Source organism: Haliotis asinina, chromosome 12, assembly GCF_037392515.1.
Source record: "Haliotis asinina isolate JCU_RB_2024 chromosome 12, JCU_Hal_asi_v2, whole genome shotgun sequence".
Taxonomy (NCBI): domain Eukaryota; kingdom Metazoa; phylum Mollusca; class Gastropoda; order Lepetellida; family Haliotidae; genus Haliotis; species Haliotis asinina.
The window spans coordinates 33,049,177-33,071,101 of NC_090291.1; the positions used below are offsets into that span (position 1 = coordinate 33,049,177).

The 21,925-nt window shown below is 42.1% G+C and overlaps 1 protein-coding gene across 1 annotated transcript; it reads left to right on the top strand.

The window, feature by feature from the left end:
- Nucleotides 1–6,483: 6,483 nt before the first annotated feature.
- On the top strand, nucleotides 6,484–18,960 carry LOC137257985 (cathepsin Z-like). Its single transcript, XM_067795509.1, has 8 exons — nucleotides 6,484–6,572; nucleotides 6,946–7,071; nucleotides 8,233–8,351; nucleotides 13,386–13,610; nucleotides 14,561–14,708; nucleotides 14,934–15,009; nucleotides 16,065–16,157; nucleotides 17,306–18,960. Exons 2-8 carry the CDS (start codon nucleotides 6,956–6,958, stop codon nucleotides 17,408–17,410), a joined length of 882 nt encoding a protein of 293 aa, XP_067651610.1. The 5' UTR covers nucleotides 6,484–6,572; nucleotides 6,946–6,955; the 3' UTR covers nucleotides 17,411–18,960.
- Nucleotides 18,961–21,925: the final 2,965 nt, after the last annotated feature.

Sequence of the window (21,925 nt, forward strand, 5' to 3'; positions counted from 1 at the left end):
GATGGATTACCTGGAATAATTTTGTAGCGTTAATCTTATGGTGACCGTGAACTCTTCCCAAGAACGACATGGCAGGAACAACGCTTGGTTCTTAATCTAGAAAGAAAAGCAAATCACTAAGTAATTCAACGTTGAATTTACAAGCGATTGCCAGTGATTTCAAAACTATGACACGTTAAGCACTGAGAAGTTCGGTTTCGAATAGGCATATAATATTTTTTGTGTATATTTTGTCACTTCGGTTCAATACTGTGGCGTACGGCAAGACAGTTCCGAAGTTTTTGTCTTATGGTTTTACTTCATCTACTATAGTTTCCAACGACAACCATGAACACATATCGGAAACACGTACATGCAAACAGCTTCACACTTATTTAAAAAAAACGGTCTACAAATACCTGTCAAACGAACATGCAGACACATTGAAGCGTATAAAGAGACCCGTCCATACACACCAGTCAGATGTACATACAGTGTAACACGTTGACTAACTGGGGCGTACAACTACATCCGTCCACACATACCAGTCACACGTACATATAGCCTTACACTTTGACTTACTGGAACGTACAACTAGGCCCACCCCCACATACCAGTCACTCGCACATACAGTGTTACTCGTCGACTTACAGGGATTCGCAACTAGATCCGCTCACACATACTAGTCACTTGGACTTTGACTTACCAGGTTCCTCCACCTGAATCGTCCACACATACCAGTCCAGTTGTCCCACGTTCCTGTACATTGGCACACGCTGATGGTCTTGTTCAAGCAGGCTTTGAAGTCCGGATGTCCACACGTGTAGGTAGTAGCTCCATTTGACACGTGTCTCCTTGCACCTGTCACATACGTCTGATTTCCACAAACTCGAGATTCTGCGAACGGAAAGCAGTCTATATTAACTTAACTGCCGAGTAATCTTTGATGCACATATATAACGTCAGTCAAAGAAAACGCTGTCTTGACTATCTTGAGATTCCGTTTGGTGTAAGGGGGAAAATAACCGTGAAAACAACAACTAGCAACAGAGCTCTCCCCTGATATTTTAAAACTACTACAAGAAGTCGTAATGGAATACGTGGTGTTACGACTTCGTAAGCATTTGGCTGCGTCAAAAGTTGCCCAATTTATAGCTGCCATACGCATCATATCTTGCCGATAGTGTGTCAACAGTGAGTGAGTGAGTCAGTGGGTGAAAATTTAAAGTCACATGTCAGCCTTTATCTGACTACAAATAAGTTCTAAATGCATAATAAAAGTTGAATCATAAATACCCGCCACCAAAGGACAGTAAAAACCACTTAGTCTAGAAGATTTAGATATAAACCTAGTTTGTAAATCGAAAACATTGTTAATCTTAATAACCTAGTACAATACAACATAATAGATCGCCACCAAGTGGAAGTAGATCACCATTCTAGGTACCATGGCAGCACATCATGAACAATCTTTGGAAGGGAAACGTCTAGTCATCCAAATCATTTCACCCATCCGAAGCCCACGGTTCGTTTCCCAAAATAGTTGAACCTTGACGCCCCTTAGCAACACAATTCACTGATATTACTAACATCAGTAAGTGAATACGTTTGTTTTTAAGCCGCTTTTAGCAAAATTCCAGGAATATAAAGGCGGGGTACACCAGAAACAGCTTCACACATTACACCAATGTGTAGACTTGAGCCTTTGACTCTGACTTTGACAGAGGAACGCTTCAAACTTGAAGCTATCCCACTCCCCGATATTACTAAAGGCGGTATAAAACAGCATGCAGAACTCTGACCACTCGTGCCCTTTAATGGGAATCTCTAGACCAGAATATATATAGAAAAGCTATACATGTACACAGTCGTGTCGAAGTGGAAGGGAGCTACATAAATACTTCGAGTTATCCGAATTTCTAGAAAACTAGTTACTGAAAAAAATAATATACTGAGTTATCAAGCTTTTACGTATTGTCAACCATAAGCCAGAGACATTACAGTGCGACGCAAACGTGTTTACAAATGTCCAGGGTCCCGTTTCACAAAGGCCTCTGACCCGTGAAGGTCCCGGGATAGAATAGGCCTTCAGCAACCCATGCTTGCCATAAAAGGTGACTCAGCTTGTCGTAAGAGGCGACTAATGGGATCGGGTGGTCAGACTAGCTGACTTGGTTGACACATGTCATCGGGTCCCCATTGCGCAGATCGATGCTCATGTTGTTGATCACTGGATTGTCTGGTCCAGATTCGATTATTTACAGACCGTCGCCATATAGCTGGAATATTGCTAAGTGCGACGTAAAACTAAACTCACTCACTCACTCACAAAGGCCTCTTAAGCCTGCGATCTCGTAACAGCATTGGCACATCCTATGCTTAAACATAGATTTACGGCAGTCGTAGTGTTACGATAACTTTGTGAAACGAGGCCCTTGATGATTTAAACGTATTGCACAGAGGCGTCATACAACTCATGTGAGGTGAAACGGGGTTTAGGTTCTACCTGAGAAAATGTCGCTCATGTCACCACCTGCATGCGTGTCTATGTGTGGCTGTTTGTACTAGCCCAGCCTTGAGATTGTGCTTTATAGTGCTTGCTCGATATCCCACTCTGACATAGTAAACTGACCCGGAACCGATCAGTCCTTTTTGTACTCACTAATGCCGACAGCCAGGCAGGTACCAACAAGTGCTATAATTTTAACGTCTTTTGGTATGGCGCGAACGGGGATCGAACCCGAGACCTTCCACCCTCCGGGCTGACACTCTTACCACTACACCACTGAAGCGGTGCGGAGGAGTCATACAATGGAGTTTGTATCTAAAGACCCTAAAGCTGGAATATTGCTAAAAGTGGCGTAAAACTAAACTCACTGAAGACGCGTGGCATTACCTGACACGTATGGATGAAAGCGTCGGAATATTTGACTCCTGAGACCAAAGCCGTCTGAACATCCGTCACTGTAACACTTGCACTAGCAAAACCAAAAATCATACGTTCATGTTCATTGAGATGCAGTTTCATTTAACGAGTTCATCGTAACATTCGTAATTTTTCAAGAGTTCGAACCAAACTACCTCCGATGAAATATGTGTCGGAGTTTAGGTCAGCGCATATGTTGGAACTTACATCGCAGCTTATGTTGGAGCATGAGCTGGGTCATATTTCGGGTTATTTTCCACGGCTTTCGTTTCAGCTAACGCCGCATTTTATTTACTGGGCACTCTGTGTGCACAGAGCAGACATAATGGTTGACTAATATTAATTAACTCCTCATACGCTTCATGAAGGGTTATAGACAGAAGACAGGATATGTTTGATCTTGGGATTCGAAACCACGACCACAGGTTCTTGGCACACCAAGGGGATGTAACTCTGACCTGAATACCACTGTGCGTTCTTGTTGATTTTTAAAGGGCACATGCAATAAAAAAATCAAACATAATTAAAACACAGTTATCACTTATTCGTGATATTTAAAATGCATTGCTGATTAATGAAAAACAAATAAACAAAATTATAAGCGTATAATCGCAAATGAAAAGTGTAATATTTTGTTCTTGGGTTTAGCTCCCTCGAAACGAAGCAGCCGCGATACCGAACCCAGTCAGGGATGGTGGATGTGCACTCGAGTGTACCGCAGCTTTTTCATTGGCCACCGGTTCACTTGCCGATACACTTATGGCTTATAAACCCGATAGGTGTTAATTGTATGTGGTCAGTGATTAAAGTTGTGCATTGCATATTGTCATTAGCAGACAGACAGGCAGACATGTAAGTGTCAATAAACCAGACATTGAGTTTCCTCTGTTACAGAGTCTGCTTATTACAATCAACATGGATATTTTTTTTGTTTTGCTTTGTTTTTATGTAACGAGTAGCTTATTTACTTATTTGTGTACACAAAAAAGGTTAAACTAATTAAATTAAATTAGTGAATCGTTTGAACTCCGATTTCGTTGCCTTTTTTCATCGCGTTTTTTTTTTAACTTTATAGGTTAAGCTGGCATTTTGATGATTTGTTTCGGTAAGTGCATACCAAAAAGTTGTGTTTTACATTGCATGTGATCTCTAAAGTTCTGCATCATTTGTATCCTCATACCATAACATCGAGAAAACCATTTAGAACGAAAAGACTATACATGATGTCGACATACCTTTGTGTAGGCCATATCGTTGTTCCCAGGGGTAGTGTTTCTGAGAAGACAGGTACGAGTCTGAGGATCGTAATTGAATGAGGCGCAGCCTTCATTCAAGGCACAGACTGCTGCACAACTGCAAGTAGAAGGCTTCAAGGACTTTAAACCTCTATGGTTTTCCAAACCAACATGATCCGCATCTTCAAAGGCACCATTGTAGTCAGCGAGCAGAATGTGCACCCATATAAGTAAACACACTTTACCACCGACACTGAAGGTTTTCATTTCTACGAATGCCAACAGGAACTTCTCTATAGCTTTAGCCAAAGCTCTGTGTTCATGCTTGTTCACCAATCGGACAAAAGTTCGTGCTTACAAGGAGGTAGTGAAATGTCTGCATCTAGTTTTTATTCCCAGTCATGAAGTCATTGCAGCGATCTTGAGATGAATATTAACGAATAGCATTAGATTCCTAATATTCAAAATATATCACATTTCAAGACAACGTTAGCAATCTCATAGAGGAAATAAAACTTCTTATCGATTTCATGGGATGGGGAAAAGGAATTATACAACGCCAGGTGTGTACTTTCTTCTGTACGTCAGTTTAGTTCTATTCTTGTATGATGGGTCATTTTCACCAGGCCAACATTTGCCTGATTAAGAACTTCAATCAGAACTTCAATATTTATGGTCATTTCACAAGGTTATCACGACTTTCTCGTGCATTTTTCTTTTACTTTCCATTCCAGGATAATTTCGTGGAGAGCTATAAATATTCTTGTTTGAAGCCCTGAGCGCTAGTGGTGGCGGGTTAGCCTTGTGGTTCAGTAGTTCGTCAGTCACGTCGAAGAGTTCGATTCTCCTCATGGGCACGATGTGTGAAACGTTTTCCTGGTATCACCTTCCTTAATATTGCTGGAATAATGTTAAAAGCTAACAAGCTACTAGCCGGATCTTCGTGGGTCTGTAACCTTATGGTCGACCTGAATAATATCTGTGTCGTTTTATACAACTCAAAGTTTGAAGTTGACTGACAAAAGAGTCCATATTCTGTGATTTCCTGTCAGATTATTTTTATTTGTGCACACTGCTGTTAAATGGTTCGACAATACTCCATAGTATTCAAATGTTATGACGGATGTTACCGTCTTGCCAGTAAAACGCCTTAATAATCCTAACTGCAGTTTGTAATAATTTCAACATTAGTGCTTTGTTGCCATAAGACACAATCGTTCATCCCAAACTGAACTTGCCATTAAGCTTTACAGAATTGTTACTTCAATATTTGTTAAGGTCTAAATTTCTATCAAAAAGCACACAAATTTCCAGTCCGCTTCTGAAGCTAATCTTATTAAATTGTTTATGAATTAGTGGACTGCAAACCGTTGCGACAAAATCGTTCATCGTCCAAATAATCATACCATAAAACCCAGTAGAATTGCTTGTTCAATATTTGTTGAAGTCATAGTTTATTTTAAGGATAATACAAAACTTCAACCCACTTTGGAAGTATTCTTTTTTAGATTATTGACAGATAAAGCAATATAGTTAACGATGACACAATTTAGAATTACCAGTCATTGAATCTTTCTCCAAGACAATATATAATGTTTTCAGTGAGGATTTCAGGCGGGAAGGAGTTTTTGTGTCGTACAAACAATATGTTACAGCGGTGAAGTGTTGGGCACAAAACAAAATCTGCTCAACCTGCTCTGATAAGTTTGTTTGTATCTTTTTCCTGTGATAAAAGGATTATTTGTTTACAAAGGTCCTTTCTTTTTGTCCAGATGCAGATTTTATAGCCAATTCTAAGAGTCAAAATACAGGAAAATCCAAGCCGCGTATGTTTTCACTTGCTTTTTGATGTTATGTCATGATATGAACAAAGCAATATATTTACATTCATCATTTTTTAACTGACAGGTCGAAAGTCATTTTGTTTATTGTTTAATGCCGTATTCAGGAATATTTCAGCTGCCTGAGGGCGATCTGTTCATAACAGAGTCAATCAGACAATCCAGTGATCAATATCATGTACTGTTCATCCTATAAACTGGCACATCCTATAAACTGTTTGATGTATGACGCCGCATTCAGCAATATCACAGCTAAATAATCCAGACCGGATCATGCAATCCTGTGATTAACAAACACGATCATCGATACATGCAGTTGAGATACGAGGACGTGCGTCAGCAAGTCAATAAGTCTGACCACCCGATCCCGTTAGTCGCCTCATACGACAAGCTTGGGTTACTGACCAATTCTATTTTGAGCATATCAGTGTATGCAGGTATTTGGGTGATATCTGTTATCACACGGTAGATATTAATGTTATCAATGACAAGAGTTAGTGTAAGCCCGAAACTGATACAGCCGACAAGGTTATACTTCACCTGCGTCACATTAAACTATGTAACACGGGCAGGTGGAGCACAAACAGCAAGGTATATTGTTTCACGTTGTATAATCAATTAGATGTCAATTTCAAAACGTTCATGTACGGAATCCCAGTAGTGACATTGTCGCCTTTACTATTAATCAGGAGACAACCTGAACCCGTTAGTCACCTCTTACGATAAGCATGTGTTTATGAAGAGCAATCCTAACCCAGACCTTCACGGGTCTGGAAACAAAGTTATCACAGCGGGTGGGTCCAGAGTATTTAATACTCTTGATAACCATGGTTAAAGTCTCGAAATCTTATCCTTCCGAAACCCTAATCCATCCATTAAATACATGTATACAGTTAACATGGACATGCGTGTTTTGTGGATGTGAGTCTTCTGTTTTTAAACGGTATTCTATCTATTGTTACAGGAACGTTACCATGGCAGCCTGGTTTATCTACCTGTTCAGTATTTTGTCGTGTGCGTCTTATCACGTGACAGGAGAAATTCCGGCATGCTACCACCCGAAGTTTGACGAGGGTGTGGAAGAGGTCAGGTAAGTGCAGCGTGACCTCTATACGTTAAAGTCGATTATTACAGACCGCCGCCACATTTTTGGAATATTACTATGTGTGGCGTACAACTAAACTAACTCACTTTCTGGTAGGAACCAAATATTAGCCCTTCCGCATCTTATAAGTATTGGATTCGCTGTACCCCTAAACAACAATGGCAAACAAGGATAAATTGGACCGGCGCAGAGAACGCGTTTACGAGAAGTGTGGTGCACGGCAATGAACAAACCAACTTGGTTTGTGAAATGAGAGCAGATGTAGGTCAGTGCATGTGTAGTGAATGACGATGAAATTGATTCCGCGCGGATCTGCAAACACTTGCTCATAAGACTCTTACATGGGGCGGTGGGGTAGCCTAGTGGTTAAAGCGTTCGCTCGTCACGCCGAAGACCCGTGTTCGATTCCCCACATGGGTACAATGTGTAAAGCCCATTTTCTGGTGTCCCCCGCCGTGATCTTGCTGGAATATTGTTAAAAGCGGCGTAAAACTTAACTCACTCACTCACTCTTACATGGTAGGTGCAGCAATGGCGGCAGTAGCACCTGATTGCGGACAACCTGGGACCCCCTCGCTCACAATGGCAAGCGCCAGTGAGCGGTACTCATACATTTCAATACGAAATCGGTGCTCAACTTATTCTTGTTTGCCAGTAGTGCGTGAGTGGGTACGCCACGCTCAACAACATTCCGGCTATATGGTTGCGGTCTGGACCAGACAATCCAGCGATTAACAGTATGTACATCGATCTGCGCAATTGGGAACCGATGACATGCGTCAACCAAGTCAGCGAGCCTGACTACCCGATCCCGTTAGTCGCCTCTTCAGGCAAGTATGGGTTGCTGAAGGCCTATTCTACCCCGGACCTTCATGGGTCTGTTTGTCTGTTTGTAAAAATAAGTGTTGCCATTAACATGGTACGGTGAGTTAGCATATTTTAGGCCGCTTTTATCGATATTCCAGCAGTATCACTGCAGGGAAATTCAGAATTAGGGAATCGAACCAGTGTGACGAGCGAACGCGTTAACCAGTAGACTTCCTCATCGCCCATATTTCTATACGCAGCTGCACGTTGTGGCATAGATGACATGTTGTATAAGACGACGTTAAACAACTGTGAGATGTTCGGACTTTCTTTGTTCAGAACGAAGCCCCGTCCCTCGGACTACATGAGTTTAGCTGATCTACCCAAGGCTTGGGACTGGCGAAACGTCAATGGCACCAACTACTGTAGCCCCACCCGGAACCAGCACATCCCACAGTGTGAGTACTACAACCGGATTAAAGAAACGTATCACGTGATGGCGTGGCTCATAAAGAATACAACAAGACATATTATGATAGAAATATTTATTATTACACAACATTTAACCATTTACCAAACATGAAACAGAATCACCGATGTCCAGTCGACAGCAGTCACGGAACCAAGCACAAGAGACGTGGGGTCAAAATGAAATCACAGATTATTCACAAGATGTGACGAGCCCTTGAATCGATGCACGTCCCAGAAGACGTCTCCTCTTGGATAACGTTAGTCGCCGGATCATGTCAGCGGGAATTTTGTGCCCAAGATCCACGAAAACTTGTTCGAGCTGCTGCCTTGCTTGTGGAGGTTGTCGTTGTCTCAACTGTCTATCCAGATGATCCCACAGATGCTCTATCACATTCATGTCCGGAGATCGTGCTGGCCAAGGCAGAACGTTGGTGTCACGTTGTTGAGGTTGTCTTTACGTGCCTGTCAGTATGAGGACGTGCATTGTCCTACTGCAAGATTAAACCCCTCGGCTGTTGGCGTACACATAGTAACACTACTGGCGTCAAGACTTCGTCTCTGTACCTTTTGAGCAGTCAAATTTCCTTGAAGGATGACAAGTCGTGATCTCTGCTGAACACAAATCCATGACACCGCTCCCACAAAAAGCGTGAACTTGACCTCTACAGCTGTAAACAGGAACTCGCCCACCATTTCTGATCATGTTGAATCGACTGTCGTTTGTAAACAAAACTCCATCTTAATCACGTCGCTGCCACCAACGTACAATTCGAGCCCACTTTAATTGACCAGTCAAGGCCATTCCACTCCATTCCATTCCATTCTCAAGCTGGCGTGGTATCCCATGGTCTTCCCGTTCTTCGACGGTCTTGTGTCTGGCAACCCGTGAAGGTCCCGGGGTAGAATAGGCCTTCAGCAACCCATGCTTGCCATAAAAGGTGACTCAGCTTGTCGTAAGAGGCGACTAACGGGATCGGGTGGTCAGGCTCGCTGACTTGGTTGACACATGTCATCGGTTCCCAATTGCGCAGATCGATGCTCATGTTGTTGATCACTGGATTGTCTGGTCCAGACTCGATTATTTACAGACCGCCGCCATATAGCTGTAATATTGCTGAGTGCGGCGTAAAGCTAAACTCACTCACTCACTCACTCTTGTGTCTGGCCTGTCTGTTGGTAACGGCTCAGCAAGATGCTGATAGTTGCTCGGCTTGCAATGTGACCTTGTGAGGCCCCAATTCTGCCATACAATTGGCTCTATCACGTTCGGCTTATGAAATTCTCGGCATTTCTGTGATGATCTTTTTGATACGGCGCGGTTCCACTGTTGCACTGTTCCGCTGTTCCACTGTTGCACTGTTCCGCTGTTCCACTGTTGCACTGTTCCACTGTTCCGCTGTTCCACTGTTGCACTGTTGCACTGTTCCGCTGTTGCACTGTTCCGCTGTTGCACTGTTCCACTGTTGCACTGTTGCACTGTTCCACATCTGTATTTATGCAACTGTTATGCATGGGTATTTTCAGGAAAGAAAATTTATTCTGTTTCTGGAATGATTCAGGCCCGCGAGAGATTCACTTAACCACGGACTTATGGCTTGCTACACGTCCACGGTATGTGTTTGGGTGAATGTTTTCTGAAGACATGGCAGTGGCTGTAATCGTGAAAACGTTAATTTAAAAGTGATAAGTTTCTGTTGTCGGTGAAGATCCGTTTACGATTCAGCAACCCATGCCTGTCGATCAGGTGGTCGGGCCCGCCGATGTGTTTGAATATTGCTAAGTGTAGCGCTATACCACAAACAAAAGTCATGTTAGATATCCATTGCATTGTTGTTGTTAGATATAGCTTTCGTTGAAATTTTCTGTCGACCCAAACCTAAATCCACTCCAGAATGCCTTAACTCTGTATAACGACTGCATGTGTGTAATCGAAACTGAAGATGTCGATGAGGATTATTTGGAGCTTTTACCTGCGCTCTTGGACATGGACTTCGTAGAAGCTGGAGTAAAATGTTCAAACAGATATACGGTTGATAATATAAGCCACTCACTTCGCCTTCAACCAAATCAAGTGACTGAGTTTGACCATCACATAAGTAATTCGCCACTTTTATAAACCTAATTCTGATCACTGCCTTTAATGGTCATTATCCTTTCTACTTGCACCAATACCCGGTAAGAGGTTTTACTCCCAATGTAAAACCTGGGAATAGGTTTAACTAGATTTAAGTAAAACCTATTCCCAGGTTTTACTAGGAGTAAACCCTCGTCCCGAAAGTACCGGTTTGGAGCGATCAGCCACCGAAATCTGCATTCACAGGAAAGGAAAAACAAAAACTCTGACAACAGTGTTTTAATTGAAATTGAACGTCATTGTAACACTTCCGTGAGCGACAGTTTGTGTTGTACCGGAATCTCCCTCTGAAGTAGGAACCGACACTGTCGCAGACGTCTGAGTTTTCTTTGGAGCTGAACATGAGAGAACATCTGACGCCATTGCTTGTTGTTGATCACTGGTTCTCTTGTAAACCCTCACTGCCTCGCTTTTGTGACATACAATAAAAGAATTCATCTTGATAAGTCATTTCAAATTGTACATAACCGTTTGAAAAGCAATTTATATGATATTGTAATCGCTTTGCTTGGGGCCATCATTGGGATTCGAACCCGGATCTTGGCATGTTAACCATAACACATGTTGACATCACAAGTTCTAGCATTTAAAATCGCCAAATTGCAATTTGGCCCAGTCACTTCAAGTTTCATTCGTGTTTTGCAGATATTCATTGAGTTACATACCAGTTTGTTCACAAATCTGTTGCTCGCTTATGTTTGCCTCGTAGAGACGGGTAGCAGCAGTGCATCTGAGCGAGTGGTTCGTTTTCCTTCCTTCAATTCCGGCTTCAGCACATATTCTCTTCACCGTTGTCTGGATTGTGTTGTGGCCCATGGGCGACTCTAGGTACCATTTTCCATCCTTAGGTTTCTTCATCGGGGTGAAGTAAAACGCATTTGCTCGAGTTGAAGATGGTAGGCTGGAAAGTTAAATTGTGTTGACATAGAATCAATTAAGTATGAAATGTTTGCATTTGTCATTTATATGCCCCTAAACCAATGCGTGCAATCATCATCAGGGAGTAAAATTATAAGACAATTTACATGCAGTATGGGTCAAGTCACCCGCATGATGTGATTAAATGAGTGGTATATCTAAAGAATGTATAACATGTATCAGAAATGTATCAGAAAACATCTAATACATACCAAAGTGACTTGTACTTCATGAAAAGGCGCACATAACATCGTTCCGGGTTCTTGGTATTTTCATACGCTCGCACCTTTTTCTTCTGCAGTTTCCTGTCTTTCACTCCCCCGGCATTTGTCTTAGAGACGTCTTCCACATACTGCAGGTACCTGCGGCCGTTCTGGTCTGTATGTGGGCCTGTAATCTGAGGTTGTTGGTGTAGTCTTAAACTCCGATGTTCCTTTCCACCTCTCAAGGCGAAGTTAAGTCCTGGAAAATAAAATTCCGTACACAATTATATAATGTTTATCTATTTTGGTCTTAACACGGGATTCAAAATATCCATCCAAACTTTGTTTGGTTTGGTTTGCCTCAAAGTGAAGTCGGGCATTTTGTTCCAGTTAATCACATTTATTTTCGATGTGAAGGTTTGATTGTAAATGCCAAAATTGCTAATATCCGACTTTTCGACAGGGAAATCAAATGCAAAATGCAACTCACCAGTTAAGTAGAGGACTGTGTCCAGGAGTTTTTGCGGCGTGCCTTCTCCAAGAGCCCCCTTCTCCCACAGAGTGTTCTCCTCGTCTCGAGTTATCACCTCTGTAGGTTTTCTCACGTCTGCTCCAAGACCAGCTGTGGACCTCTCACGCATGCATGCGTCCAGTGCCTGTCTGCTGTCCTGGAACTCTTCGCCTTCCATCAGATTGTAAGGAGATTTGTTAGCTTTCAAGTGTGACGCTATTGCCGTGAATAGCCCATACACAGTAACAGCTGGGTAGCAAGTCCCGTCCACTTTCCTCGCCTCGAATAGGAAATACTTTAGGGCTGTATTTATATCTTTAGCAGTCATATCCAGCAAGTCTTCAGTCAAGACGGACGACGACAGCGCGATGTTTGCATCCATTGACCTCGTCCGACGCTCTTCTTGCCATCGCCTGAATACTCCTTTCGCCCAATCATTTTTGTACCTTGTCGTTCTTGGAACACATCGAGATAATTTCCTTTCAATATCTTCCTCAGTCAAAGGTGCCGCGAAACGGAACAGAAAATCATCATCATCATCATCATCATCATCATCATCAACATCATCATCATCATCAGCAGCAGCAGCAGCAGCAGCAGCAGCAGCGTTGTCATCATCTTTCTTAAACTGCGACTGTGTTAAAAACATTTCGTCTTCGCTCTGGTTTGCCATGGTTAGCAATGAGCGGATTCAAGTAACCACGTGGTATATAACTGACTCACTCACAAAAAACACGTGCACTGCGTGAAAATCCCGTGCGTTTTCTAACTTGTGCATTAGAGTTGCGACATTGCTGTCATTCCGAATGTTCGCGGTATAGTGAGGTCCTAATTCCTTATAACGCAATATTTAAAATGACGGTTTATAAGCAAGAGAAAAAACTTCTCCTCAGTTTTGGTAGAGAATGTAAACCTTCGGGGGTCGGGAAATCCCTCGGGGCTACGCCCCTCGGGATTTCCCTACCCCTCAGGTTTACATTCTCTACCAAAACTTCGGAGGCGTTTTTTCTCCTATACATAACCCCAATAGGTTGCTAAGGACCTCTTTTATCCTGAATCCTGACGCACCCATAAAGATCCTCGGTACAACTGGCCTTCAGGAACCCATGTTTGTCGTAAGAGGCGACTAACGGGTTTTGGTGGTCAGACTCACTGATTTGGTTGACACATGTCATCGTATCCCACTGGCATAGATAGATGCTCTTGCTGTTGAAAACCAGTCTCAGATCTGTCAATCTTGTCTTTCAAATCCCAGTCTGTGCGTCCTGCTGGGGAATGAGTTCTACAAGCTCATTGGCTGACCGCATCAATATACTCAGGAAGGGGGCTTGGCCATCAGCTTATCTCTCTGTCCAGAACGTGATTGACTGTGGAGGGGCGGGATCATGTGAAGGAGGCGGGGACTTGGCGGTGTACAGATACGCCCACAGAGAAGGCATTCCCGATGAAACGTGCAACAACTTCCAAGCCAAAGATCAGGGTAAGCATGTCCGCTTGTCTGACACAAAGATTCACTGTCAGTACGCCACAGCGTTTACACCACCTGTGAATACAAATGGCCGGTTGTCATTTTTACCAGTTTAGCAGTTCCTGCTTGAAGGGAACAGCAGATGATCTGGCCGATGAGCGTGCGTTTTATTGATACATGACAGTTAGGGTTCGCAGATATTCTTTGCATGAAAAAGGGCCCATTTGACGCCCATTATTTAACTCGTTTAAATTTCTCTGACTCCAGTACGTACGTAATGTGTCGACGTGAGATGTAGGATACAAACTGGTGGAGCGATGATGGTGAAGAATATGCTGGTAACAGTGACACTGAAGCATCCGAATGCATTTGCGTGCTTTCATACTGAACACCAAAAGAAACGCAATTTTCGAAAAAGTGAATATCTCATACAAGTGTTCATGTTTTTGTCTTCTATTTAAAAACTTGACAAAAGTTGCGTTTCTTTTGCTGCTCAATATATTTTACTGTTCATATTCCAAACGCATCCTTACTCTGTTGGCATATCAGCGTATTACATTGACTAAGTTCAGTTTTACACTGCTTTTAGTAACATTCTAGCAATATCACTGGACACCAGAAAAGAGCTGGCAAACAGTGATACAATACTTTAATAGTACGTATTACCTTACTAATCCTGGAAGAAGAAGTTGCAGAAGATTGGGGAAGAAATAGTTTGTTTCACGCACTCAAAAATAATTGTTCTCTGAATATTCCTAAAATAACTTGTGTGTCCCTAATATAAGTTTTCCACTGAACTGCTACGTATCGCAGCTGTTTACGTTTGAAATTATTTTGGAAATTATCCACGACTCTCAGAGTCAATTCGAATTTGAAGCGTCTGTAAAATATTATGCAAAAACTGTGCTCGAGAATAAATTTATCTTTATTCTTTAAACATTAATATGTTTTTCTGCCTTCAGAATGCAACCAGTTTAACCAGTGCGGCACATGTCATAAGGACAAATGCGAATATATTCAGAATTACACGCGCTGGTTTGTGGGTGATTACGGTACCATCAGTGGCCGAGAAGTGTTGATGGCGGAAATATTTAAGAATGGGCCAATAAGGTGACAATTTACGTGTTACTCCTAGTATTATTACGGAAAAAGTACATACAAGCAGTTATTTTGAAGATAGTTACCATATTTGTGTTGAGATGTATCACATTTGTTGAGGTGCTTGTACATATTTTCCCGAAATGATTGTTTCCTGTTTACAATAATAGTTTGTTTTATGATAATAGGATGGTAAGATTCTGTATGTTATATTATATTCATTTCATATCGTTACAGTTGTTCTATCGTCACAACAAAGAAATTCCACGCTTATACAGGAGGAATCTTTAGTGAATTCAACTTAAACCCGCTGGTATGTTGAAAACGTTTCTAGTTCGTGTATTTCTGACTTGGTATTAGTCACCATAATCAAGCCATTGTTTCTTCTGGAAATATGTTTTAAATCAAGTCATCACCGTAGGAGAGCTAGTAGTTTGGAGGGCTTGTTTAACTCCTCGAATGAACACGTGCTGGGTATCGATTACCTCAGTCGTTTCAGAAAATGTGTCGACAGCGATGTTTTAACATTGATCTGAGGGGAGAGTCCTGTAAAGAATACGTGCGTCCGTGTTTAAGGCGTCGTGTGTTTGTAAGACCTTTAATAATAACACAGCGTTTTGCAATTCTTTTCAAACTCGGTGAACGACATGTATACGTATAGGTGAAGTGCATCGCTAAGTTTGCTTTCAGTGTTTGTATTTTGTGAAGTAAATAATCATTTTGTTTTGCGCTAACTTATAAACCTGTGGTTATAACTGAAACATAACATTGTTCTTCAGCTGATGTTGGTAATTAGTGAACCTTTCTCATATTCTTTAATCGTGCAGATCGGTGTCAGTAACCTTGAGCTGTTTGACTCAGATCATCATATCCCAGTTGATGTTCATGCTGTTGATCATGTGATTGACTGGCCCAGACTCGAATATTTACCTACCGTCACACAGCAGTATTGTTGTTGAGTACTCCGTTAAACAACAAACCAACTCATGTTTTGTCTACATTTAATGTTTTGTTGCCCACTCCAAACATAAATGGAGTGAGTGAGTGAGTTTAATTTTACGGCGCACTTAGCAATATTCCAGGTACAACGGCGGTCAGTAATAATCGAATCTGGACCAAACAATTCAGTGAACAACAGCATGAGCATCAATCTGCGCAATTTGGGAACCGATGACATGTGCCAACCAAGTCAGCAAGCCTGACCACCCGATCCCGTTAGCTTCCTCCTCAACCAGAGTCGCCATTTGTGGCAAGCATGGGTTGCTGAAGGCCTGTTCTACCCCGGACGTGTCCACTCAAAACAGGATGCACGATACACACATGTATCATGATTCTCGTGTTATCTAAAACTACCCACTTATTTTACAGAGTAATCACATGATAGCTCTGGTGGGGTGGGGCGTGGATGAAAGTACGGGCACCGAGTACTGGATTGGTAGGAACTCCTGGGGAGAGCCGTGGGTAAGTTCCACCCCTAACCTTCCGTTACATGTATAAGATAAGTGGAGCCAGACTATAATCCATGTTTGTCGTTAGAGCTGACTATAATGAATGAATGAGTGAGTTATGTTTTACGCCGCTTTTAGCAATATTCCATCAAAATCACGCCGGGGGACACCAGAAACTGGGCTTCACACATTGTACCCATGTGGGGAATCGAACCCGGGTTTTTTAGCGTGACGAGCGAACGCCTTAACCCCTAAGCTACCCCACCGCCCCCTGACTATAATGAAAGGTAGTATTGGCCTGTGGTGTGATGTTGTTCCAACTGTGTGGCATCGATGATGGTCATCTTGTGCAGGATACGAGATCATACATGTAGGAAATATTTCGGCAGGATGGGAACTTTCTTTTAACCTGAAGTAATTACGACCACACGCACGCACGCACACACACACACACACACACACACACACACACACACACACACACACACACACACACACACACACACACACACACACACACACACACACAGTTTATGAAAACGTAATATCTAGGTTTATTATATTGATAATAGCACCAAAAATTTTTATGATGTAGATCAGGTCGCTCGCCACACAAACTGTTTTTAATGGAAGATGAGGAATTATCGTATCATTATTATAAATTCAGTTTTAGCAAGGTCGTGATAGATTTTAGCAATTCATTTAAGCGTAAAAACAACCTGCCATTAGTTCATCCATCACCCTCAACACTGCCATCGTCAGACTGTGCGCCATTATTAGTTGGAGTGATAAATACAAAAACATCAGCACAATCGTATTCCTTGATCATTCTAACATCATGTACTCCATACATTTTACAAAGACTGCGCATTAATCAAGGCGTTTCATTATAGTACTGTGCTCAAGTTATTTAAACTAGAGCTCAAAAGAAAGTATACAGCGTCTGACTAAACTTGAAAATGATATTGCTGGCATATATGCTAAAAGCGGCGTGAAGGTTTACTTTACCTCACTGTTACTATGGTAAAAAGTAAGTGTGCAAAAATCTTGGTCTTTAAAAAATTCCTTCAATGTTAATTGGGTGTGATGTAACTGAAATGCCGTTAAATGTGTGTGAAGCAAATGCCAAATAATTGAGCTGTCATTGTTTAATTATTCCAGGGCGAACACGGATGGTTCAGAATTGTGACGAGCACGTATCGGGATGGTCACTACAACCTTGGGGTGGAGAACCGGTGTAATTTTGGAGACGTAATACTTCCGTGATCCAGAATACAAAAACCCTAATGACGTACATATTTAACTTTTACAAGAAATCGAACTAAATACTAATATATATTCCAGTGCAATCTTGTCATTCAACAACTAAATTAAGCACATTTCCAAAGGAACTTTGTCAAAATAAGCATATTATGAGTGATAATGGTTCAGTGCCACACCAGAACTTTTGGAGGTTTCGTGGCGTAATATGAGAATTTATGGTAATATTTGATTTCTTATTTTAAAATACAGATATGCTGTGTCGAGTTTGTGTATAAATTGTTGGTTAGGCATACCTGGTGTCCAGCAAAGGCATAAAAATAAGTTCCAAGAACCCCAGTCTACATTAACACCTTTGGGGTTTTGTGAGTAACCGGAAGCGAACATCCTGTTTTGCCGTTGAATCAGGAAATATTGCTATGTATAATCCTTAGTGCTGAATATATAACTAAATACTGCTGATTGTATATTATGCTGGTTTGCTTATGTAAAATTAGTCATGTGTAAAACATCGGAATGTTATCATACAACATTCGCCCGCCGCATAAACCCGTCATCAGCAACCCATGCAACAGGTGACTATCGGGATCGAGTGGTCAGCTCGCTGACCTTGTTGACACATGTCATCGTATCCCAACTGTATGTCGATGTTCATAGCCTTGATCGGTGGATTATCTGGTCCAGACACAATCATTTAGGGACAATAGCTGGAATAATTCTAATTCTGAGTGCGGCGTCAAACAAAAACCCAACGAGCCAATCCTGTACATAAATCCAGCAACAGATTGACACATCTGTAGATTCTGCTTTAAAATATGTTGTTTGTCCAATCTTCAATTCAACGTTGGCAGCATTTTGTCAATCATACATCAGAACATGAGAAGTGGTTGGCACCAGACATCAAGTGGATGACATCATGACCTTCACTCTACGTAAATGGTTCACGTTGAATTGAGTGAGTGAGTTTAGGTTTACATTGCACTCAACAATATTCCAGCTATATGGCGGTGGTCTGTCTGTCTGGACCAGACAATCCAGTGAGCATCGATCTGCGCAGTTGGGAACCGATGACATGTGTCAACCAAGTCATCAATCCAGAATTGGATTTGAGAATAAAACCCGCACCTGCCTACTCAACTGTAACAGTCGTGATACTGCTAACGTTGTTCACAGAACGGGATTCCTCTTCAGTGATATTCAACATTGGCCAAAGGTTAGTGTTCATAGAGAGTAATTTCTTTGATTTCGGACGATCCTGTTTAAGGGTCTCATGTTGTTGATCTATTGTTACCGTACATACCAACAGGAAAACAGTAGAGACGAAAATAACTTTTGGATTGTGTCTATCTGTGTGGAACGCCTAGTTCAAATTCTGTAGCTGTGACGCCACAAACGTTTATGAGGACAAGGAGAACAATGGTTGTATTTTGAGCTTAGTATTTACTGGTATATAATTCATATGAGTAATAGTTTCAATCATTTACCCACTGCGAGTGTTACAAGACATATCTTTGTGTCAGATAAGTGGAACATTAAATTTGATGTTAAAAATTGAATATGATGTTTGCCGTCATTGCTAGAGCAGCTATATATACATATGGAAATTAATTAAGCAACACCAAATTCAAAGACACATAAAAACTTAACAAAGTTTAACGAAGTAATTTTGATGATTGATTATTCAATTTTGATGTATTGACATACAGCATGAGCTTTTCATGGGTTGATATGACGCGCGTGAAGCTTGCACAGCGCACGTGCATTGCTTTAACCTCAACTTTCGAAAAATGCACTTTTTCCCTGGGGTGTTTACAAGCGCAGGTTGTCGATTGCATTCGGTTTTTCATTCATTTCAATGTCATGGCACGTAGGAAATTATCAGAGGCCACTCGTTGGCAAATAATCGGCATGAGGAATGCTGGTATGTCTCTAAGACAAATCGGGACTCAAATCGGACGACATCATTCCATAATTTCAAAACTTTTGAAAAAATACCGGGCCACTAATGAAGTTAAAGACCTGCCTAGACCAGGAAGACCCAGGAAGACCACAGTCCGGGAGGACAGAGCTTTACTGAGACTTGTACGGCGCAGGTCCTTCGACTCGAGCTCTCGGTTGAGACAGGAGTGGCTTCCAGGGAGACCCATCTCGAACAGGACTGTTCGGAATCGTCTGAAAGCTGCAGGATACCGGGCAAGGAGGCCAATCAAGCGACCCAGACTGTCTCCAGCCCATAAGGCAGCCCGACTGGCCTGGTGTAATGACCGTTTGCACTGGAACATTGCCTCTTGGAGGAAGGTCCATTTCTCAGATGAGAGCCGGTTCTTGCTGCACATGGTGGACGGTCGTACTCGGGTCTGGAGGCAGAGGAACACAGCAATGGCTCCACGGAACATCCAGGAGACTGTGGCCTTTGGGGGAGGTTCCGTTATGGTATGGGGGTGCATTTCCATGAACTGCAAGTTGGATATCATTACTATCCGTGGCAACCTTAACGGTGTTCGTTACCAACAGGAGGTTCTTGACAGGGCTGTGGTACCTCATTTTGAGAACCATCCTCTGGCAACGAGACCCATATTTATGGACGACAATGCTAGACCTCACAGGGCGCATGCTGTAAATGATTTTTTGCGGCAAAATGCAATTGACAGAATTCCATGGCCTGCCATGAGCCCTGACCTCAACCCCATTGAACATTTGTGGGACTTTATTGGCCGTCGTGTGAGGCAGAGAGACCCACCAGTCCATAATCTCAACGAATTGACGGCTGCCCTGCATGAGGAGTGGAACAGGATCCCCCAGAATCAGATCCGGAGACTCATCCAAGGAATGAGGAGGCGTCTGGAATCGGTGGTGCGTGCGCAGGGAGGACACACTAGATATTGATGAAAGTCGGTGTGCAGACTCTCAGATGACTGTTCTTTCTTTCCATGTGACATTTGTGTTAATACACCTGACAACAACGTCTGTGGATGAATAGTAAATTGTGTCCATTTTTTCATGAATTTAAGACAGTTTTAAGAATTTGGATTTCGTTGCAATAAAGCAAAGTCTTGATACTTTTTCCCTTTAAGTTGTTTGTCAGAGATCGTCTGTTGAATAAAAAAGTGTCAAACTATATCAACCCGGCATATTTTGATTGTCAGAACACTTCAAAGTTGCTCCAATAGAAAAAATTGGGGTGTTGCTTGATTAATTTCCAGGTGTATATTTCTTCTCCTGACTTGGCACATTGGACTTTCGAAAAAATGCTTTTTTTATATATTTCAGTCAAAGATGTGTATGGTGATAATATATGAATGTGACTCAAAACATGTTGTATCCTTGGATCTATATGAGTGAGTGAGTTGATTTTTACGCCGCACTCAGGAATATTCCAGTTATATGACGGCGGTCTGTAAATAATCGAGTCTGGACCAGACAATCCAGTGATCAACACCATAAGCATCGATCTGCGCAATTGGGAACCGATGACAGGTGTCAACCAAGTCAGCGAGCCTGACCACCCGATCCCGTTAGTCGCATCTTACGGCACGCATAGTCGCCTACTATGGCACGTATGGGTTGCTGAATGCCTATTCTACCCCGGGACCTTCACGGGTATGGGTCTATATGAGTTTCATGATGACAGTATATACTACCCATCAAAAGTTTAGACTGGCCAAAAGTTAGTGTTCACAGAGAGTATTTTCTTTAATTCCAGACGATCCTGTTGATCTACTGCAAACCCGATATTACCTCAGTAGCTTCTGAATGTGATATATAGCTTTGTTATACTTCAACTAAATTCAAATTTCTAAATTTAGTTAACTATAATACTTGATTCTCGTCACGGTATGGCTAAAATATTGTTGATGTGACGATAAATTGATTCGCTCACTCTCTCACTCACTCACTCTAAATGTCTTCAATGGATGTATGTCTTAATATATGGATGTTTCCAGTTTATTATTAAATGTATAAAATTTAAGTCAGTGTTTTGGTAAAATAGTCAAGTGAGTTTAGTTTGACGCCGCACTCATCAATATTCCAGCCATGGAGGCGGTCTGTAAATAATCGAGTCTGGGCCAGACAATCCAGATCCTTCGCAACTGGGAACCGATGAAATGTGTCAACCAAGTTAGCCAGCCTGACCACCCGATCCCGTTAGTCGCCTCTTACGACAAGCATAGTTGCTGAAGGCCTATTCTAGCCCGGGACCTTCACGGGTCAGACCGAGAAAGATTGACCTAACGGAAATCCGAACTCTTTCATATACAGTTACATTATGAGAATCAGGGCAATAGCCAGCCCTACTGATCATTCGCAATTTCACGACACGTGCGCATTAACCGGGTACGACATATGCAGGTCACATGCTGAGGATATGAAAACCGTCATCAAGTACAGCACTGTAGACAGATAGCGTAATTTCGCATCGGACACAGTTGCACTTGCAAAAGTTCAAACTGCCGTGTCCAGTAATGATTCGCGGTATAATCCCTGGCGTCCCGACAGCAGAGCACGTGCGTTCAGACTGCC